The sequence below is a fragment of the Mya arenaria genome, chromosome 6 (assembly GCF_026914265.1).
Source record: "Mya arenaria isolate MELC-2E11 chromosome 6, ASM2691426v1".
NCBI classification, from domain to species: domain Eukaryota; kingdom Metazoa; phylum Mollusca; class Bivalvia; order Myida; family Myidae; genus Mya; species Mya arenaria.
The window spans coordinates 66,236,032-66,257,852 of record NC_069127.1 but is presented as its reverse complement, the minus strand read 5'-3'; the positions used below and the strand labels follow the sequence as shown (position 1 = coordinate 66,257,852).

Here is a 21,821-nt window from a genome sequence, read left to right as displayed (position 1 = left end):
TTTACCGGCGTGGGTTCGCACCCCACTACAACAAACATATTATTTCAGCCATTTTGATTGTGTAAAACAGTGATAAAATAAGTGTTTTCAGACGCATTACCGGGAAATAATTGTTTTGGTCCAAAACATGAGCGAGTCCCTTTAACTTTCTACCGACGAGGGAATTCGGTTGACAGAATGATGATGGAATACTTACTCCAGTATTGAGCAAAATGCCATTAAAACCAAAAAGTGTGAAAAATGTTGCATGCAACTGCAAACCAACACGCTGCTATACGTATATGTGCTCACCACAGACTGAATTTTTTGATGGGCTGTATTGTACGGGCTTGTCTCGGGGCCACATGACAGTGTAGAAGAATACCGAATATCCCGAAATGGATTATGATGATTACATATGAACCAACTAATGGACATATATATAACTATCTTGTTTCTGTTACAGTGTATTCATTTCTGCTCTTTTGTCACTTGTAAATTGTACATTGCCGTATGCCCTCAGTTCCAACAAATTGGCATTGGTGATACAGACACACGTTAAACCACGCATTTCTTTTTATGATGAAGCTATAAACAAAAAAGGGAACCTAGAAATTCTACATCATGCCATATTAAGCAAAGAAACACATACTGAGGATTCCAATACATTCTTTATAACAACCCAAACATTATGAGATAATAATTATCAAAGTGTATGCATTCATTCAAACAAACAGTTTTGATTTCAGAACCAACCTGAGCAATCAAATGCATATTCAATATATTCAATACGCTGCAGTTACCAGTGTGTTTTCCGACAATGTTAAGTAAGAGCCGATTTAAGGCTATTGTAAACAAAGAAACTATACTCATATTTGATTAACAATCACCCCCCAAAAACCCTGATTATAAGAGAATTGAAATATCTTATTTTAATCTATAACATCAGTTTTGATTTCTAACACCAATGAACATTTAAATGCATTTTCTACCTATTCCGTTTTTGGGGTGTACCGGGTTAATTTCCGGAAAATAAACCTGTTAGCAGACATCGCGAAAACTTGACCGGTAAATTTTTACTCGGTCCGACTAAATTTGTAATGGGGTCGGTCCGATAGACCGACAGTGTTCACGTCCAGATGTAAAACATAAAGAAGATTTAATCTTTATAAATTATCAAACACCGCTTAAAGGGGCTGCACTCCGTATGATGAAATAGCGAAAACAAAGAAGAAAATCGTCGAAAACTGACATTAACTTGGTATCGATGTGTACAATGCATTGAAACTTACTAACTGAAGTACCACATAGTTTACAATTAATTTATTTTTCGCAGTTTTTTTCGTATTTTTTCATTATTTTTTTTTACTAGGTCTGGCTACCTAGTAGAATTCATTTCTTATATGCGTGATTGGCTAGTCGATGTTATTACGTGATATTACCAAGTTAGGTATATAGCTTAAATATTCCAACCGTTTAGGGGGTTGCGGATCCGTGGTCTAGTGGTAACACACTTGACTATCAATCCAGGGGTCGCAGGTTCGATTTCCCGTCGTATCACTAAAAAACTAATCGTCTTCCGAGCGGGACGTTAACTGGGGGTCCCGTGTGGCAGTGCTATTCACTGGTGCGCGTGAAGAACCAGGGTAGCTCTAACCAGGGTTACATTCTGTCTGTGCACCATACTTCAAAAACCTAAATTGACCAACAATTTTAACGGAGCCCTTGCCGAATGGGCAAGGCCTGAGTGCGAGGGTAAGCCTTCGTAGCATAGTGTATACAACACTGGACTGCAATTTTGGCGAAACCGGTTCGAACCCGATTTTTTTTTACATTTTGGTATTTTTTTACAATTATGATATCAAAGAGAAAAACATTTTATTAAATAACTGTCCTGAGATTTAATAGAAAACCGCGTTTATCAATGACATTGTCAAATTACCATTTGTTTACGAATCCGATGTCATATTTGGTAGTCATTCGGAGCTCCTCGGCCATTTTTTTCAAAAACAACCTCGGATGTATTTGGACGGTTTACATACTTAAAAAGAGGTACGTTTAAGTCCGCTGGTTGTTTTCGATAAAATGGCCGAGCAGCTCCGAATGACATCCGAGGTTGTTTTTTAAAAAATGGCCGAGGAGTTCCGAACGATTTGGTAGTGTAAATGTAGGAATGGGTACCGTTCTAAGCCTCCCTTGGCAATACATTGTATATTATTGCAAACATAATTAAGATTACCAAGAGTTAAGTCATAAAGTTTAACTGCTAAATAAAATTACTACGCGATCTACTTGCAGCGGACTTAAACGTATCGCTTTTTGAGTATGTAAACCGTCCAAATACATCCGGTGTTGTTTTCGATAAAAATGTTTGATGAGCTCCGAATGATTCAAATAGATGTATTGTTGAGATTTGTTCCATTTCTATGTCGTTTGCACTATTCAAATAGATGATTTGTTGAGATTTATCCTACTTCTATGTCGTCCGCATTTTTTAAATAGATGTATTAGGAAAAACTGACCAAAATAAATGTGTTAACGCGATTTATTCTACTTCTATATCGTACGCAGTATCCAGTATTTTTGAGATTTACAATATATAGAATCTTTGACTTTCAGATGTGGACAAATATACTAAATGGCCAAATGTGAAATTCAATTACCATCATATTGATGCAGCAAATAAACTTTAAAAAAATTAAAATGAAAAAAACAAACAACAAATACTAAAAAAGGTACCAAAATACGAAGAAAACAAGAAGGTATTGACTACACACATTTCGCTGCATCCAACAGATGAAGAATTTTCCTGCCAAATACACCATACACATACGAATCACTGGGAAACTTCAGTGAAATATAAAAACAATATGTACCTCATAGACAGCTCAGGATATAACAGAACATATGATCGAATAATTGACGACGGTTTGAAAATACAACTTTCTCAAATTTATGGAACAAAAAAAAACAGTATTCATATTATTGTGCCTTCTGTTCAAAGGAAAGCAATTTAGAACTATGTACTGTGGACTATACGCAATCGTGCAACTTCCTTTTCATAAAAAAAAGTTTGTCATGATTTTATATTCAATTCTGTTAAACTAAGTGAACAATTAATACAATGTTTTAAAAGCGAAAGATATAACAGAATTTCTAACCACAGGCAATCGGTGTATGCCGTAAAAAACAGCAAAAAATGTTTCTATTTAAAATTACTGTATATATGCAACTTACCAGAATGCTTAGGTTACCAATAACAACATAAAAAATAATTTAATGCGGTATATTAAAATGATATATAATTTGAAAGGTTACGTCATTACAAACTCAAATATGTACATTTTTTTCAAAATCCATCAATTTTTGACAGAATTATGGCCCTTTTAATTTTACATTTTTATCAATTTTTCTGCCAAAATAGGTCAAATTCAAAACTTAATTTAAATGAAATAAATAATGTCAAACAACACATTTTGTTTATTTTCTATAAATTTAATACACATTCCTAAATATCAGAACCTAAACAATGTTTTAAGCGAATTATTTCACTTTAAAAAAATGATGAAAGTTAGGTGATCATGTATAAATTATAATGTGACAATGTGTTCACAATGGAACCATAAGCAATGTGAAAATGCGATATTTCCCATATTTCTTATATTTGCGTCGAATTTGAGTGCACACAGTGTAATTAAGTTCATTTATTATTCACATGCATGTTAAGTATATTTGTATAACACAATAACATATTATTAATTTGAACATGATTTTATCTGATGTTAGATTTATATAACTCTTGTCACTGGAATATATTTCCATTGCGTATTATCTTTAACATTTTTGCGTATTTCATATATTCGTTTTAATTATATGTCTATATGATTAAATAGTTGAAAAAAAAAAAAATAAGTATTCGAAACATGTTTTATAGTTCATTTTCTATAATGATACATAAAAAATCCTCGCAAACTTTTTTTAAATTTACAATATTCAGCGTGCGCGAATCAATAGAAACACAAGTAGTAGTTTTCCTTTTTTGTGTATTTTGGCCGCAGTTTTCACACCCTTTCTTTGTTTATGTCGTCTGCACTAATCAACGCATTCTACATCGTCCGCAAACTGGACCGCGTTTTAGTGCGACCTATACATAGTTGTATGTAACCTTTTTATCGAATCAGTAAATTCTGTCAGTTAGCAGACATTTCCCCGCGAATTTTTTCCTGCAAAATTTAGGTTATTTGTGATGATTAATGCATTGTCTGCATAATGCAGAAACCCCCAAACTGTCATAAATGTTCTGGAGCGTTCGTTGTGAAAGGTGACATATTGTTTGATATGCAGTGTGAATATTCATTCATAACTGTCTCGTTTTCGGATACACGTGATTTTGGATATTTTTTATGTTGTTCAACTTGTTAGATAATATGAAACATTGTTTCTGTAATTGTAGAACACACATACTGCTCTGCAGAAACATACAAGAATCTTATGTACACCTTTAATAATGTTTAACATGTATGTAAATTGATTATGGATGCATCTCATTCTAGTTTTGTTTTCCTTCTATTAAATTTCTGGGATTCACTCGCCAAATGCCTTGTACATGAACAACTTTATCACGTAGCCATCCCTCAGGGCTAAATTGTAAAGCTGATGTGAATACTGCAACTTCTTATTTATCACAACATTGTCCATGACAAAATGATGTATGAACTCGTCCATTTTTTTCTAGCCTTGGCATACATGCCATATTTCTGAGAGGCTTCCCAGGGGATTTTGGTCTGAATTCCAGGGGATTTTGATATTACACCAGGGGATTTTTACACGACGAAAATTTGCGCAATATCTGCATTTATAACCAGATACCAAAATACAAAAAAGTTTAAACTGCATATATAACATAAGAATAAATACAGAAATACACTCAAATACAATAGTTTTTGGACTTAGTCATCATGGACCTTCATGGAATTTCACACTCATAAAATTATTGATAAAGTTTTTTTTTTTTTTTTTAAATTCCAGGGGATATGAATCCCCCGGCGGGGAACCAGTTGATGGGTCGAAATTCCGGGGGATTTTCCCCTCCGGCTGGGGGATATGGCATGTATGCCTTGGTGAATCTTTTGCAATGGAATAGTCAACTGTTAAAGGAACTTGGCAGGGTTTTTCTAGTGGCGGGAATTTCATCCAATCCTCCTATTTATGGGTTCTGCCAAACCCCCCGCCAAACGCCCCGCACCTCAGGGACCCTAGATAAGGCCAATTTCCTGCTATATTTGGTATAGAGATAAAACAACCCCATTTACCCGGCACTACGGGGCCACATGGAAGGTAAAAACACGGCCTATTTTCCCGGCTATGCTTGGTATACCCCCGGACCTCGGGGGGCTATGATTACAATTACATTACATTTGATACTTCAGTTGTCATACCCCATACACCTACATGTATTTATTACCACTGACACCTTTCCAGTTTATGGTACTGAAATGCAGAGAATGTAATTGTAAACCACATCTTGTTTCAGATGGGGGAAGGACACACAAGAGACCATTGCTCCTGACATGTGGTCATACTTTCTGTGAGACATGTCTGCTGGGTCTTGCCAAGGAGACCAGAACAGCCATACACTGTCCGAAGTGCAGGGTAAGGCCTTGTAAATTTGTATTTGTGTAATTTGCATTTAACATGTATGCCTAAAGTGTATCCAACAACTATCAAAACTGGAGCCATTCATGTTCAGCAAGCTCAATTTTCTTGCTTGCTGAAGGGAGAGCATACAGGTGCTGCTTCATCTGTCTGACCTTCCATAATTGTTGGAATGTCAGTCTGTCACACACTTCTGTCAGAGAATAAATGTAACTTAAAAACTACTGAGTGGATTCCATTGAGACTTAAAACATAGACCAGGCTTCAAAGTGGTCGAAATCAGCACTAGTCCAACTGCAATATACTAGATAATTTTCTCTCAGGCTTCTGAAAAATCCTGAAGTACTAGCTCAACTTGCTAGTGATAAAAATAATTCCTACTTTCACTTTTGTTTAATTTTCAGAATATTGTTTATATCAAATGCACATCGCTGCTCTTACACTTTGTGTTGGAACCTCTGCAAATTTAATATGTTTCCCCACATTTAACTATAATATTTTTTTTTTAATAAATGCTATAGAGTCCTTGGAAAAATGGCAGCCCAACTATAATTTTTGGAAGGTTCTAAACTTGGAAAATGTTAACATGAGAAACAGATATTTTTGTGATTTAAAAAGCTCTGTAACAAAGTACAGTGGAAACTCACTAAACCAGACAAGGTCCGGACTGGGCAAAATTTCCGGTTAAGTGAGGATTCCGGTTTAGTGAGGATTCCGGTTTAGTGAGGATTCGATGTACGGAGTAAATTTACTCAAAATATTAACTGAGTTAACCTTTAAAGGCTTTTGTCCTCTAGGGACAGTTCAATTCTCCGACGTTTAGACGGAGGTTGAGACATGATTAAAGCACTCGCAAAAGTGATGAGCATAATTAAACTTTTCTGCGTTTGTATAATCATCTTTTTTTCCAAGTCTTAAAATAAAACAACTAGCGTAATTTAATGCTTGTTTAGTATGTTTGATAGTTTAATTAACGCACCGCTCCAATTTGATTAAATCATAGAAGTCTTTAGATAAAACAACCCTCCAAAATGATCACTAAATAACCGTTTTTAGTTCTTTATTTTCTGCAACAAACAAATTAATGTTTCAATCAATTTTCTTTTCACAAGTTTGATTATCGCGCGACAGTCAATCCACAGCGCCATCATCATTATCAATTATCGAGTTAACACAACATCACAGGTGTAATATTTAACAACGCACCGGCTGTCAAAACAAAGTGACACGCGATTCGCGAATTTCTAATACACAAAATTATTTTGACATGTTTGAACAAATAAACGTCCGGTTTTGTGAGGTAAAATTACGTTGACAACTAACAAATTTTCTCGATTTTTTGTCCGGTATCCGGAATTCCGGGGTTCTGGTTTTGTAGGGATTTTTTTACATTGAAAATAGAAGGGGAAAACCGGGACTCTGAAAAAAGTCCGGTATCCCGAGGATTCCAGTTTTGTGGAGATCTGGTTTAGTGAGTTTCCACTGTAGCTTGTGCAGGACAAATTGAAATGTATCGAGCATGATAGCGTTCTTTTAACTTTTTGAAATATATCATTATTTACTGCATGCAGTACTTTCACTTTCTATTTGTATTTGCTGCGGCATACTGTATGGGGTCATTGCCTTTGAACTTTATTGTGATTGGCTTTTCTTTTGGGGGGTAAAAAAAATCTTAAGTTTAACTTTTTTTGACGAAATGCGAAATTGGATTGCTTTTTTAAAGTTAAAGTTTTAATGATTGGAGGAATAATTTGAAATAAAAATTAATTGTTTGATAAACAGGAAGAAACAGACTTGCCAAATGGAGAATCTGGGGTCAAACTGCTGTGTGAGGATCGCTATATGGTCGGAACAGTATTGCAGAACCAGAAAACACTCCTAGAACTGTAGGTTATGTCCCATAGTTTGTTTTGTACTGGGTATATTTAAAATGCAGATAATTGTAATTTTATATACAGCCTCAAAGATGAAATGCCAAAATGAATGTGTTGTTAAGATCTGACATCATGTTATGTTGGATATTCATTGTTATTATGTTTGCAAAATTTCAACATTAATTGATATGATTGATGATTATTCATTCAGCTTATTGGTAAATGCAGACTGGCCTAGGCTTGAAAATAATATATTCCATTTCAGGGAATTGGCAAAGCTGAAGGAATTATCAAGAACTGTGACACAGAAAAAGAAAAACACAGGTAGGCTGACAGAAATCGTCAATAAGTGTAGTACGTGTCATATAATAAGCACACTGTCCCTTCCGTCCGTCTGTCCCCTTTTTTAATGTTTTTTTGGTTAATAACTTATCAGCCCAAGTTTTATATTTTGAACGGAATGTGTAGCAGGGTAGGGGGTTTGGGTAAACATAAAACAGTAAACACAGGTACATGTATGCTGATAGATATCAATGATCTGCATAGTTTCAACCAAATGTGTTGCGGAGAAGGAGTTGGGGCAAGGTGGAATCTACGGGGGGAATCTGTTTCCCGTAGTTATGATCTAGAAACTAATCTTGATCTTAAAAGTCTTACTTAATTTTGAATTTTAACAGAGAAGTTTCAAAGATTCAAAACTGGTTTTGATATACACGGAAGGCATATCTAACATTTCAAGGTTAATAGGCCAATAACTACACGGACCAGTGCAAGAAAAGTTGCTAATTTTTAGCCAGAATTTTACCATAATATTACATTTAAACCAAATTGAAGGATTTGAAAATTTCAGAGGATATGTGTCGTGAGTGCTGTAAGCGGCAGGCTGTCAGCTACTGTGGAAAGTGTGACTGTAACCTCTGCTCCATCTGCTTCACAAGGGTGAGTTGGCTTTTGTAATTGCAGTGTTGTTAAATAATTTTCTAGATTGCACAAGGGTTTAATATTTCTGAAACACGCAAATTGCATTTGAAACTTCATATAATATTCAAATAACTGTTTCTTTCTTCTGATAATAAGATAGTAGTATAATGGCATTTAAGGCTTGTGTAATTTTGGGAAGGGGAATGAGGGGGGCAGAGAAACTTGCGAAATTAATCAATTAATGCAATCTACAGTTCTTTGTCTTATTGAGGTTAAAACACTTGAGTTATCATGATGGTCTTCTGTGTATTGGGGGATTTAACTTGTAGGTGATGATACACGTGTTGTGAGTGCTGTCACTCTGTGTTGTTTTGCAGGTTCACAACATGTCCAAATCCCTGATGCAGCACCAGGCAATGCCAATAGAGGAAGTCAGGTAGATTGCAGTGTTGTAGGAGGGAAATAAATTATTAAATTTCAGTAAAAATTGAGCAGATTTCAATTAACAAACTCCTTTAAAATTGTAAGTCACAGTGCAACCAGATACTTATAAACCTTGAACAAATAGCACTGGATAAATGATACCATGAGCAATTTCGATTCCTGACTTCCAATGGTTAAATCATATTTATTGTACACGTACATACATACAGTACGCTGAATTAAGTAAACCTTTTTTTAGCCTTAAAGGTTGATGTCATTTAAAAAAAAATATCATTTTTTGTGTTTAAATCATTTGACTTTAATAATTAAAACAAAAAAACAACATGATTTAGGTACAGCTTAAAAAATATAGTGAGATTTTGAGCTTTATAACAGGGGAATTTGTGGCTACGTAACTATTAATTAAAAAAACAACATTTATAAAGTTAAAAAAACAATTCTGTACCTAAATCATATGCTTTTTTGTTTTTATCATTTAAGTCAAATGAGTTAGACATGATCATGCATAAAAAATATATTAACCTAAATTGTGCCCCTTTAACACCAAAATCACCCTTATTTATTCTTCAGCCTATTGGAGTGCTCACAGATGTGTAAGACCCACGAGACGCGGCCCATCGAGTATTTCTGTGAAGATGACCAGATGATCATTTGTTCCCGATGTGTTATAGTTGGAAATCACAAGGGGCATAACATCTCCTCTCTTGAGGATAAGGTGTGATTCAAATTATAGTTTGAATGGAAAAAAGTGAATGTGTTGCCATGGTCATGGTGACGTCCTCGATTTAAGCTTTTCTGTTGATTAAACCAAAATAAGAGTTTGTGGAATTGTCATGGCAATTACTTGTTCAAGATATTTGTATGAAACTTGGTACACAAGTTCCAGAAAACATGTGCCCCATGTCTCTGGCTTAAATATCTGATGAGTTATGCCCCTTTTTTGACTGAAAACCAACAGGCCAGTGTTGGTTTTCTCGGTGGTGTGCTTGTTTGAAGTTGATGTGGTAATTTTTTATTTTTTTTTTACATACATGAAATTACAAGAAATTAATATGTGACAAGTCTGCGAAAATGGGTCCTAATGAGGAAATTTTTTCAGGTTTTTACATTTTCTGAATGTGCTATGTTTCAGAAATAAAGTCCTGAAGTTTTAAGCTGATATCTTTAAAATTGACTGATTGAGGACAAATTTCGCGATACCACTATTTGTTATAAAGTGGCGAAAACAATGAAGGAAATGGAAACATAAGTAAATACAACTACCTTGATTTTAAGAGTCTGTATTCCATTAGAATAGAATGCAACACTTTTTATTTCTTTGGAAACATTATCATAACATCAATAACATCATTTATGGAGAATGTAACACTACATGTACATTTCATAAAAACGGTTGCCATGACTAAAAATTTTTCACGAGAAATTTATCCAAATAAACGCAAAAACTGCTCAAATACATAAAATCACATTTGAATTTGATAGGTTATGTTTGCAGGAAATATTTCAGTACAGCATTAAATTTTCAGCCAGCTATGTAGTAAAATAGAATGTTTACAACAATTAACAATAGACCCTGTAAAGAAAATCTGCCACTTTTCTTAAACAAGGTTAATTGATCAAAAGTAGTGAGCTTATATTTGTATTAATCAAAACACAAACATATAACTTTAAAACAAGCAATTATTTAAAAGATGTAACTTGTCTGGTGAAATCAATTATTTTTTAAATCAATAAGAAAACATGTTATATTTGGTTGCCATAGCAACTTACTTATACCTAGAATACTTCATTTTTTTGCTCATTTCATTATTTTGGAGTTGTAAGATGACACAGAATGAAATGTATTTACAAGGAAAACATTGACACATGCCTTATTTGACAAAATTGAGGATGCAAGGAACATTGAAACTATATTAATGTATAACTATTAAGTTATAACATGTAGATTTATAATGTACACTTGAATATTATACTGCAGTCATGTATGGAAAATATGAGTGCCATCATACTTTACTTATAGATGGCCAACTGTTCAATGATATTCCCATAATTGAAATACACGTTTATACATAAGTATTCAATGATCAATCAAGTGTGTTACTTTTGGTTGCCATGGAAACCATACATTCCTAAAATCATAAATATTTTATTAATGTAACACAAAGAAATATATTCTTTGAATGAAAATGAAAACATAAAACTTCAACTTATACATGCCAATCTGTTTATAGCAAGACACAAACTATAACTTTTGCTGAAACACACACAGAAAGTGTTCTCAATAAAGTTACCTATTTCAACTTTTGTTTTTTGGCCTTTGAATAGCCTTCTTTTGCAACTAATGGCAAATGGCATGTTGTGTTTTTAGCATGATTCGATCTGCAAAAGTCTCTTATTACATCATGCAAGTACCATTGCCTTTCAGCATTTATTCCCTCACCAAAGATCTGCTCTGGCAGAACACAAATATCCACTTGGCAGGTTTTCAGTATGTTAATTTTCTCCTCAGGGCATCAACAAACTTCCTTACTCTTACAATCCCAGGCTCATTAGAAGACACCTCAAAAGAATGGTATTTTGAAATGTTCTGTAATGGTTTGAACATGCCTTTGAAGAAGGTGCTCCAGTCATAGAACAACACTGGTTTGCTGTTGCCATCAACAATATGGGGGATGTTGTGGCCATTACAGGATGACATTGTTACTGTGGAAGCCACCTCCTGTTTTGAAGAAAAGCATTACATGATGAATGAATTTCAGGCAGAATTGATCCAATATGACATATGATAGTGTCACCTTAGTGCAAGAACTCAATATCTGCTACTATTTCTATATGCAGTTATTGTGTTATTGCGCTATGGTGATTATACTGAGCAGTACTCTTGCACAATGAAATGCCTACATGAAGTATATAACATCAGTGAATTTATCAATTACCCATTATATCTAAATATACATGATAATACATGAACTTATTTCATATAATTATCAATTTAATATAACACAAGTCATATATTATTATTTTCAGTCTTAACTATAAAAAATCCCATTTTCTTCATCCCACTTCTTATTAGTTTATAACTGTATTAAAAAGAAGAAAATCAATAAATCTTGAAACATGTGTAAGTAATTTATGTCTATAATTGTTTTAAAATATTGGTGTGGTAAAAATCTAACTCCCTGAATACCTCAACTGTCTCTGCATCCATGTGTCTCCATCTGTTTTTCCAAACTCCAAAATGCCAATCGCATGAAAATTTGGTGTGGCCGGCTAGCATCAGTGAGTACTGGATTGTCTTATGCCCTCCTGGAATAGAATAGGTTAATGTTAATAAGATCTCTTTATTTCAAATTAAACACTGAATTTTATCTGTTGTTTATTTTTTAAGTACAACAAATTAAAAGCTTTTAAAGCTATATACATCTGTTTCACTCATCTATAGTGTTACTGGAAACCTTTTAAGATAGTTAAAAAGCAATAACATAATTTAGTTTACATCATGAAACATATTTTATTTTTTCCACTAAAACACAACAACTCTCACCCGTCAATGTTATCCACACAGCATAACCAAGAACTGCATTATTTTTGTTCTGTCCTTGGCAATTGTCAAAGTGGAACTGGGCATGTTCCTCACCCAGGTCGTAGTTTTCAAGGTAATGGTGGAGGTAGCTGACAACTGTGTTTGCTCCTTTGCCTGGGGCAACACCCTCATCACCAAGGTAAAACACCTGTTTCTCTGAAAAATATTTATCCGTCTTATCACTATTCTTAATCATCACCATCATCAGCAACAGAAGCAAAAATTAACAGCACCAGCATTCAACATTCATACAAAAAACATTTCTCATAACTAGCATATATACCAAATAAATGTTCATATACACATCCAATTCCAGATTTTGATATGTACATGATGGCTTTTGACCAATGGAAATGTTACATTCTTAATCAGTTTGTTTGAATGAAGTAAAACATTTATTGCTAAGAAGTGCTCCTTCAATTCTCAATTATTAACATTTGACATCAGGACATCTTATAATGACAGAGAACATTTTGCAATTTTAAACTGTAAAAAAGGGAATTCAGACTTATATATATAATGAGTCATAATGAATAAGCTTACCAGATCCTTCACAGCAAACTCCAAATATCTCACATCTCCTGGCAGTTTTGAAATACAGGGGTCCAACCTGTAATAGATAAAAGCTTGACAACATAAATTTGACAACAGTATTTGGTAATCATGTAAAAAGAATTCTAACATAAACGCTTTACATTCAATAAATACACTATGAAGCCATTTCAGTTAAAACATACATTTACTGCAGTAAACCTAAGGCACTCTCAAGTATGATACATCATGCAAATTACTGCACAATAAATCCTTTAAAAAAGATTATCTCTTGCAATAACTTCAGTAAAAAAAATCAATTTCCTTGTACAGTACTTGATAGAAAAAATTTATCTAACCTGTTGGCTGTGGTGTGGAATATGAACCTGCTGTGCAAAGTCCCAGCTGTAGTGGACGGTTGCATCTAAGGAACATGATACTGCACCTAAAATATATATTTTTCACAATTTATATTGATGGCCTAGAAGGAAATATATAAGTAATATAAAATGATCTGATGGGTATCTTTTCATTCTGTTTCAGAATTTTATCCATGTTTTGAATATTTATACGCTCAAAGTTTACATGTATATACAAGCATAACAGGCATGAAAAAAAGCTTCGGTAAAATGTAAAAGTCACTATTATTGATGCAGATGGACATTCTTAAAAATGATAACTCAATATCCAGCATGTCAATTAAAATAAATCAATAGAATTTAACACATTATATTTTAATTTTAAGACTAGAAAATCTTGAGGCATGCCATAAGACAGCTAAAACTATAGCGCATAGAAATTTATTAACCAAAGCACACCTTCAACTGTAATGTTTTCACTACATGTAACTTTAGAGTCATCACACTGCATTCTATATTGCTCCCTCTGATGTCTAGCACTTTCAACATGACTTTCATATTCATCAAGAAGTGTCATTTTATCATCTTCAGAAAGGGCACCACTTTGTAAAATATTACAAGAAAAGGTTTGGCATCTAAAACACAAGTCTGTTTTTGGTTTCGCTAAGACAATATGTGGGCACAACTCCCGCCTTACTCTGGTAAAAGTACTAAGACTAATACTTCTTGCACCATCTATTTTTTCATATTCCACATGAATGTCTGCTTGTGACTTATCAGATGGCAACAACAACACTTTACTATTGCGGTGGTTTGGAAGTCTTCCGGGAAGGGGCATTGCATTGTCAGATGCATAGCAGATGATGAACTTTCTTATGTTTTCTCTTTCCTCAAATGTGATAGCATTATGAGGTAGTCTTTTGGTATTACCATGAGTCCTAGCAATCAATCCATCATTGTCAAGAGACCGATCAATTCGTTTTAGTTTCTCCTTTCCGATGTTGTATGCAAAACAGAATACTTCACGGCAAACTTCAACTCCCTTTACATAAAACTTCTGACTGAGCCTAACCCTCGCCTGCCATTTATGTTTACTACTGTCAGTTTGTTGGCCATTTTTTCTGTGGCACAACATGGCTGTTTTAATAACAAGGTCAAGTTCATCTGTCTGCATACCAGCTGAATACATACGTAAGTCAGAAATATCATTACCATCCACAACTTGACTGCATGGTTTGCCATAGAGTTTTTTACACTTGCAGGTCTGAGCAAAGAAATCATCTGTTTTCTTTCTCTGTCTTAAATCCTCTTCAGAGGGTTCTAAATCATGGTCAAAACTTTCACAATGAACAGTCTCTGTATTACATTCATTATCATCAGATTCATCATTGACAGAATTACTTTCATGGCTAAAATCATTTTCTGAATCAGGCTGACTAAATTCTATCTCACTTTCACCAGAACCCTCTGGACACAAAACTTCATGAAAATAAAGTCTATCAACTTCTAATAACTCTTCGCGAAATAAATGGTCTTGGCTTAATTCATAGGGGATGGTGCTTGCTTGACTAAACTGGGACATTTTCATAAAATTTTCAAGTGTTTTTCAAATTTTCCGCCATAATATCTGTGAACCGTCTGTTGTTACGAAAAAAATACTTCCGGGTCAAACTGTCAAAAGGTTATTTAAAATAAACATCAAATGACAATTTAAATAAAGGATGACAACATTGATAATTGCATACATTACCTTCCAAATAATTTTTTCCGTGTAATTAATCCGAAAAACATGCTAATGCCGAGTGGATAAACCGGCAAAACCGTCAAATCTTTGGTACGGATTTCGACATGACTGTTTTCATCAAAATGGCGGAAAGCGACACCTTCAGATCAAGGGCGATTAATCATGATTTAAGGTCAGGCAGCATGAATATTATCGACAATATTCAACTGGAAGCAGAGTGATGTTCCTTTATAGAGTATATACATTTCGATTTTGTAAATACTTTGAAAAAATAATGTCAAAATAGTTGATTGACACAACGATAATTGCTCAGAAAACGTGTTGTTTTTTTTAATCTCGCTTTATCTCGGTAACGTTATTACCTCAACAGGACTCATTTTCGCTGACGACGTCACATATGTTTATAAAACGATTTGATATTATCTATCCTTGATCTATTTGGACATTATTATTGAGACACAGTTTTAGGCATACTGTTCACTAATGAATTGCAGGGAAAGCCAAGAATATTTACAGCAAAACAAGTTGTGGTCCTCTAGTCCTATTCAGGACCCAAGTGTTATTAAACTATCACAGACATAGTTACATATTGGGTAATGGTTACAGCCTATTGCTAAATAAGATGTCATAAGCCTATTGCAGAGTAACATAACGTAATGAATAACAATGTGAAAAGTTAACATACATGTACATCCTGGGTATTTAGCTCACATAATAACTTGTGCCTGTACTGTTTTCCAACTTTTGCATGTGTTTTAAGATGTGCTACATGTTTTCAGAATCGACTCATTGTGAGTGAAATGGAGCCAAATCTACAAGTGGCTAACCTGGTCTTCAAAAAACTGAAGAAAATCGACAAGGTATGAGATGGCAGTAATATTACAGATAAGAAGCTGCAATTTGGAATCTAGCAAATAATGTTCATTGCAAAATGAGAAAGGATTCTTAAGCATCAGCAAAAATTGTGACAATTTTTTTGGTATTGATTCTCATGTTGTCTATGCTTATTTCAACAAGATTCAAAATTGGCAGATTGGGCTGATTTCTTAACATGTAATGTTTACATACTGCTATGCCATGCTTAGACTAATGTACATAATGTCCACAAGGAGCGTTCCTAATTCTCAGTAGTCCGGTTTAGTCAATATTTTGGTCGTAAAGTGAAATTAACTTAGTGCTGTATTTCTGTTATTTTGCTGTATGTTTGTAAGAACTGACTGTAAGCCAGTATTAAAGCTGAAAACACCTGCGAAAATGGAAAAACTTTGGTTCATCTGTGACGTTTCTACGTTTTTAAGATTGGTATTGTTATTGGTATTTGTATTGTTATATCGGAGATCCTTGAATGTACAGTCTCATACCAAACTGTCAATATGAGACTTTACTTGTCTTCAACAAGCTGTGTGCCCACTTTCACTAGACTGGCCTTTTTCTATAGTACCCAAGGGTCGGACTATTTGACCCATTCCTCTAGCAAAATATATGAAATTTTTCCAATCTGGGTAGAAAGAAATCCCAAATCTCGAATGGATATTTTGCGATGCAAATTTTCCCAAATTGTCCATTTGTTTTCCCAAAACGGGCAGAAAAATGGCCTGTTAGATAAATGATCAGGCACATGGTTTTAGGTACTGATAGGGTGTACCTTTATAACTAACCATTGTAAAACAGGAGTTGAACACTTTGGTGCCAGACTGTCAGCGTGAGATTAGACCAGTGTTACACGACCTCCGCGCACACTTCCACTACCTGCACGGTCTGCTACAGGTCCGGGAACACGAGCTTGAACGACATGTACTGCAGGTGTCACGGCAACAGTTAAAGCCCCTTGAAGACCTGGTATGGGGATGTTTGTGTGTGATTCATGTGTAAATAAAGTTCAGTGGCCATATTCAATAAACTTCTTAGATATTTTTTAAAGATGCACTCTTACTTCCAATTTGCAGTACCACAATTAATACAGTTGTTTTAATTAACCAAAAGGATGAATAAATATTGAAAACAATGGTTCTTATGTAAGATGTTGTGTGTAGTTTTGAAAGAAAGGTGCAGAAAAAAGGGTATTTCTACCCTTTAAGACGATTGTTGATCTCCGTAAATCTTTTAGGACCCTCTAGTCATATACGGTATCAATTGTAATTAGGAATGATATCTTAGCGTTTTGACTTGAAAGACTTGAAAGTTAATTGGCCAATGCACTAAATGAAATCATTGTAAGCTGACTTAGGGTATGGATAAGTATTTGAAATGAAGAATACAAATATGATAATGTCATTTGAGTGAACATTGGGTCGATTGTTCAGAACTTTGTTAAAGTTAACAATATTGTTAATGTCATCGCTGTTAACTTTCAACTCTGTACCTTTAAAGACACAATTTCTGACCTGCAGTATCTCTAACACCATTATGGACAACTGTTTCAGCTGCATTTGTTTTATAAAAATATTTGAGCTGTAATGAAATAGTTCATGCTTAAAAGCAAAAAAAGATTTTGTTAATCACGTTGATAACTTCTGAACAATCTGCCCATCATTGGGTTAACTTGGGTAAGGAAATTGTGAAGATGAAAGTTCTCTTTCAAATTAAAACATTGACAAACTAACTACTGCTACCATCAGAAAGAGATTTGATGAACAAGACTTGAGCATTTAATACTCTAGGTAAAAAATATGCCTTTCTGCGCTCTCACTGTAATTGTCTTACTGTTGATATGGTGAATTTTCAGAAAGATGAGCTTGAGAAGGAATTCAAAATGCTGGACATCACTATCAAATGTGAGTATTAAAGCCACTATCTCATCTTTGGCTTGTCTATATTCATGAATAAAGAACAAATTACTGGATGCATTGGGCCTCTTAACCTTCAACCTGATAGCGAGTGTCAACCAAAATAGAGTTTTTTTTAGAAGTTTGTTCACTTAACGTGCAAAACATGGATATAACCATTTGAATGTTGACAGCTTTTGCAGCAATGTTGACGAATTTTGATATAATCATGGATGATGTTTACAGTGTTACTTAAAGCATGTTGCATGTCGATGCCTCAGTGGTAAAGCGGCAGGGACCTCGTCTTGCAATCCATAAGTCCTGGGATGAAATCAAGCTGCTTATTTAAACATTATTTTTTTATTTTATTAAAGAGGTCAATTCTTTGGTTTGGGCGAAAGATTTATTGATTGGTCAATATTTATCGAATCATGACTACTAACCAATCAAATCATTTGTATGTGCAAACTTACGAAAAAAATAACCTGTGGATAACTTAACCAAGTTTTATATGATTGGCTGCAGCTCAGTTTATTTGAAATTATACAAAAACCGTCCAAAACATGTAATTGGTTCCGGGCGTGTGGGTTTGTGCGCATTTTGACAATTTATTTACTACATATCTCATACGAAGCAAAAACAGTCTCAAAATGTGGTATATGTAATATTTAATAAATGGTTATTAAAATTTATTTTTCAGCCGCCCAGCGCGTGATGAACAATAATGATGAAGTAATCGTCAATGCGAAGGAAATACTGGAAAAGCTGATCCATGCTCGAGACATCCCGTGCATCATCGAGCGCACTGACGACTGGAATGCTACTGACAGGATCATGTAAGTGGGAATTTAATCATTCATTACTATTGCCTTGACCCCCCCCCCCCCAAAAAAAAAAATATCAACTACATATTCCATGAATAAACATTGCCAATTTATACTATTATTACTTATTACTGGAAATATTATGGCCCTCGTATGGATGATGGTGTTTCTAAGCTCTAAACTAACTTATTCTTCAACCAATTGTCTCCAAATAACAGCATTATAAAGTTTCAGAAAAAGTATAACATTAATACACTTCCATCTACAAACTGTATATTTTAAACCAAAACTCTGACAAACTCTGAGAAGCCTTAGCAAGGCAAGATTTTGATTTTAAAACCTACCGTAATTCACCTAAGAGTTCGGACACTCTAAATATTCGGACACCCATAATTATTTTCCAAAATAATTCATTTTGCGTACCTAATTTTCGGACACCCAAAGGACATCAATCATAACTTTCACAGTTACCAAGTTTCACAGATGAAGATTATTGATTTTATCTTTACAATGCAGGCTAGATTACCTAACCGTATACACCACTGTGACAAATTAATTAGTTACTACCCATCCTAAACGATTTATTGCCTGTTGAAAAGGAAGTGTGGTATATTTATTAGAGGATTAAAGAAACAACAAGGGCAATTAAGAAAACGTAGACATGACATGTTTGTAAAACGATCTGCCAATAAACTTTTAAACTTGTACCACACTTATAGACTGTAAGAATCAATAATTGTACAGTTATACATTAATCCTGCATAGCAATGTCCATGCTCTCCACGAGATCCTCGTGGGTATAACTGTAAGTTATGTGACGTCACACAGTGTGACTCTTTGATCTGAAGCCGATAGAATGTGTATTCAGTTCAATGCATGTATAAAATGGTGTTTTAATTAACTTGATGAAGGATTTACACTTATAGGCGTAATAAATGGGTTTATGACCATTGATTACTACGGATAAATTAAATGAGTGGTAAAATGCAAACATGAAGAAAAAAGGCAGGTTAAACAAACATGTAAATAAAATGTAAAAATGGTAATTTTCTATGTTTTCGGACAGCGAAAAAAATAATTAATTTAAGGTGTCCGAACTCTTAGGTGAATTACGGTATTTGTTTTTTTTTCTTATCAAGCTTGTTGGTTAAGAAATATGAACCTGACCGTAAACATGGAGTCCATTTGGTATGGCCCAAGTTTCTGGAACAATGGTCATAACTGTGTTGAACACATACTGTGCAGTGCTCCTTTTTGACTGAAAATTGGGCCAAAATTCAACACCATTAACATTCCCCAAAAGAATATATTTTTCACAAAAATTGGACTAAAAAAAATTGGGTTTTCACTTTCTCCAAAAAAAAAATTTTGCTAACTTTTAAGAAGTCAGCTTGTACAGATTTATTTAAGTGCAGTCTTAATCTCATAAAATTCTTTGAATCCAACATCTTAAAGGGAACAATGAGTTGTTTGAAATATACCACGGTAAATTCACCACTTTAGGCATTTTGTCCCAATTATTCTCAGGCCCCATTCACAAAAGGTGGAAAAAAACATCTACCAAAGGTGGAAAAACCCATTCACAAAAGGTGGAAAAAACCATTCACAAAAGGGAAAAACCCATTTACAAAAGGTGGAAAAACCATTTACAAAAGATGAAAAACCCATTCACAAAAGGTGGAAAAACCCATTCATAAAAGGTGGAAAAACCCATTCAGAAAAGGCGAAAAAAAACATTCACAAAAGGTGGAAAAACCTATTCACAAAAGGTAGAAAAACCCATTCACAAAAAGTGGAAAAACACATTCACAAAAGGTGGAAAAACACATTGCAGTTTCTTTTCAGATTCAATGCAGGAACGCCAGTCGATGCCCTGTTACTTCACCATGGGGAGATCGCAGAGAAAGACAAACCAAGGTAAACACGATGTATATACTCAGAGAAGCTTAGATTTGCTTCTAGTTAGATTATATAAAAAAATTCTTTTGGTACTTGTTATAAGGTAGGTTTGAAAATCACTTGTGGAAAAACTGCAGTTTTACATGTACTGAAAACAGTCTGAAAAAGTTCTGTTTTTATGTCAAAAGCACATCATCAGTTTTCAAGTTCTCATTTCACAAAAGTGCTGTAATTGAAATTACAAAAGAATTGATACTTTTCAGAAAAGTAAAAACTTATGAGATTTAAACTGTAAAACTGCATTCAATAAAATGTTTTCTACACAAGGTAATAAACATTCCTTTTTGCAATGTTATAGAACAAGATTAATGTCAAAATCAATCAATGTCTTTGTTTTAACAGATGAAGTAACATGGATTAGTAGCATTTTGTTGTCCACTTTCATTTTTGTTGTGATGTAATATTGTATACAAAACAAGAAAGCAAAATGTGACACTTTTCTGTCTAGGTACAAAGTCCACACGTACAGGGAGCAGCCCGAGAAATTCTCCCTGGAAGAGCTAGACAGTCAGCCAAGTACGCCCGTGTTTACGCCTTTAGACTCCCTCAGTCTTGCCTCCGATACCACATCTCGGAGCGATGACATCATCATTGAAGGTAGTTTTAATAACATGTATGGCCTATGGGCTCCCCGGGTATAAGCTCTTAGACTACCTCACAGAGCGACATCATCATCAAAGGTAGATTTATGTATATGTAATTTAACCATGTACGTTTGGATCTACGCCCTTGGGCTCCCTCTGTTTTTACTCCGAGACAACCTCACAGAATGACATCACCACTCATGGTAACTATATAGGGCTGCATAGATTAAACCACCTCACAGAGTGACATCACCACTCATGGTAACTATATAGGGCTGCATAGATTAAACCATCTCACAGAATGACATCACCACTCATGGTAACTATATAGGGCTGTACAGATTAAACAACCTCACAGAGTGACATCACCACTCATGGTAACTATATAGGGCTGCATAGATTAAACCACCTCACAGAGTGACATCACCACTCATGGTAACTATATAGGGCTGCATAGATTAAACCATCTCACAGAATGACATCACCACTCATGGTAACTATATAGGGCTGTACAGATTAAACAACCTCACAGAGTGACATCACCACTCATGGTAACTATATAGGGCTGCATAGATTAAACCACCTCACAGAGTGACATC

At 34.5% G+C, this 21,821-nt stretch overlaps 1 protein-coding gene across 1 annotated transcript in view; it reads left to right on the top strand.

Annotated features, from left to right (window-relative positions):
- The first annotated feature begins 4,158 nt into the window (after positions 1 to 4,158).
- The window catches only part of LOC128238728 (RING finger protein 17-like), a 57,850-nt gene continuing 40,187 nt past the window's right edge, over positions 4,159 to 21,821 (top strand). Inside the window, exons 1-13 of the mRNA XM_052954919.1 lie at positions 4,159 to 4,300; positions 5,513 to 5,631; positions 7,417 to 7,520; positions 7,774 to 7,832; positions 8,359 to 8,447; positions 8,807 to 8,865; positions 9,444 to 9,588; positions 15,870 to 15,950; positions 16,762 to 16,929; positions 17,816 to 17,864; positions 18,556 to 18,691; positions 20,525 to 20,596; positions 21,087 to 21,235. Coding sequence (XP_052810879.1) covers positions 4,249 to 4,300; positions 5,513 to 5,631; positions 7,417 to 7,520; positions 7,774 to 7,832; positions 8,359 to 8,447; positions 8,807 to 8,865; positions 9,444 to 9,588; positions 15,870 to 15,950; positions 16,762 to 16,929; positions 17,816 to 17,864; positions 18,556 to 18,691; positions 20,525 to 20,596; positions 21,087 to 21,235 — 1,282 coding nt within the window. The 5' untranslated portion in view covers positions 4,159 to 4,248. The remainder of the gene's footprint in view (positions 4,301 to 5,512; positions 5,632 to 7,416; positions 7,521 to 7,773; positions 7,833 to 8,358; positions 8,448 to 8,806; positions 8,866 to 9,443; positions 9,589 to 15,869; positions 15,951 to 16,761; positions 16,930 to 17,815; positions 17,865 to 18,555; positions 18,692 to 20,524; positions 20,597 to 21,086; positions 21,236 to 21,821) is intronic.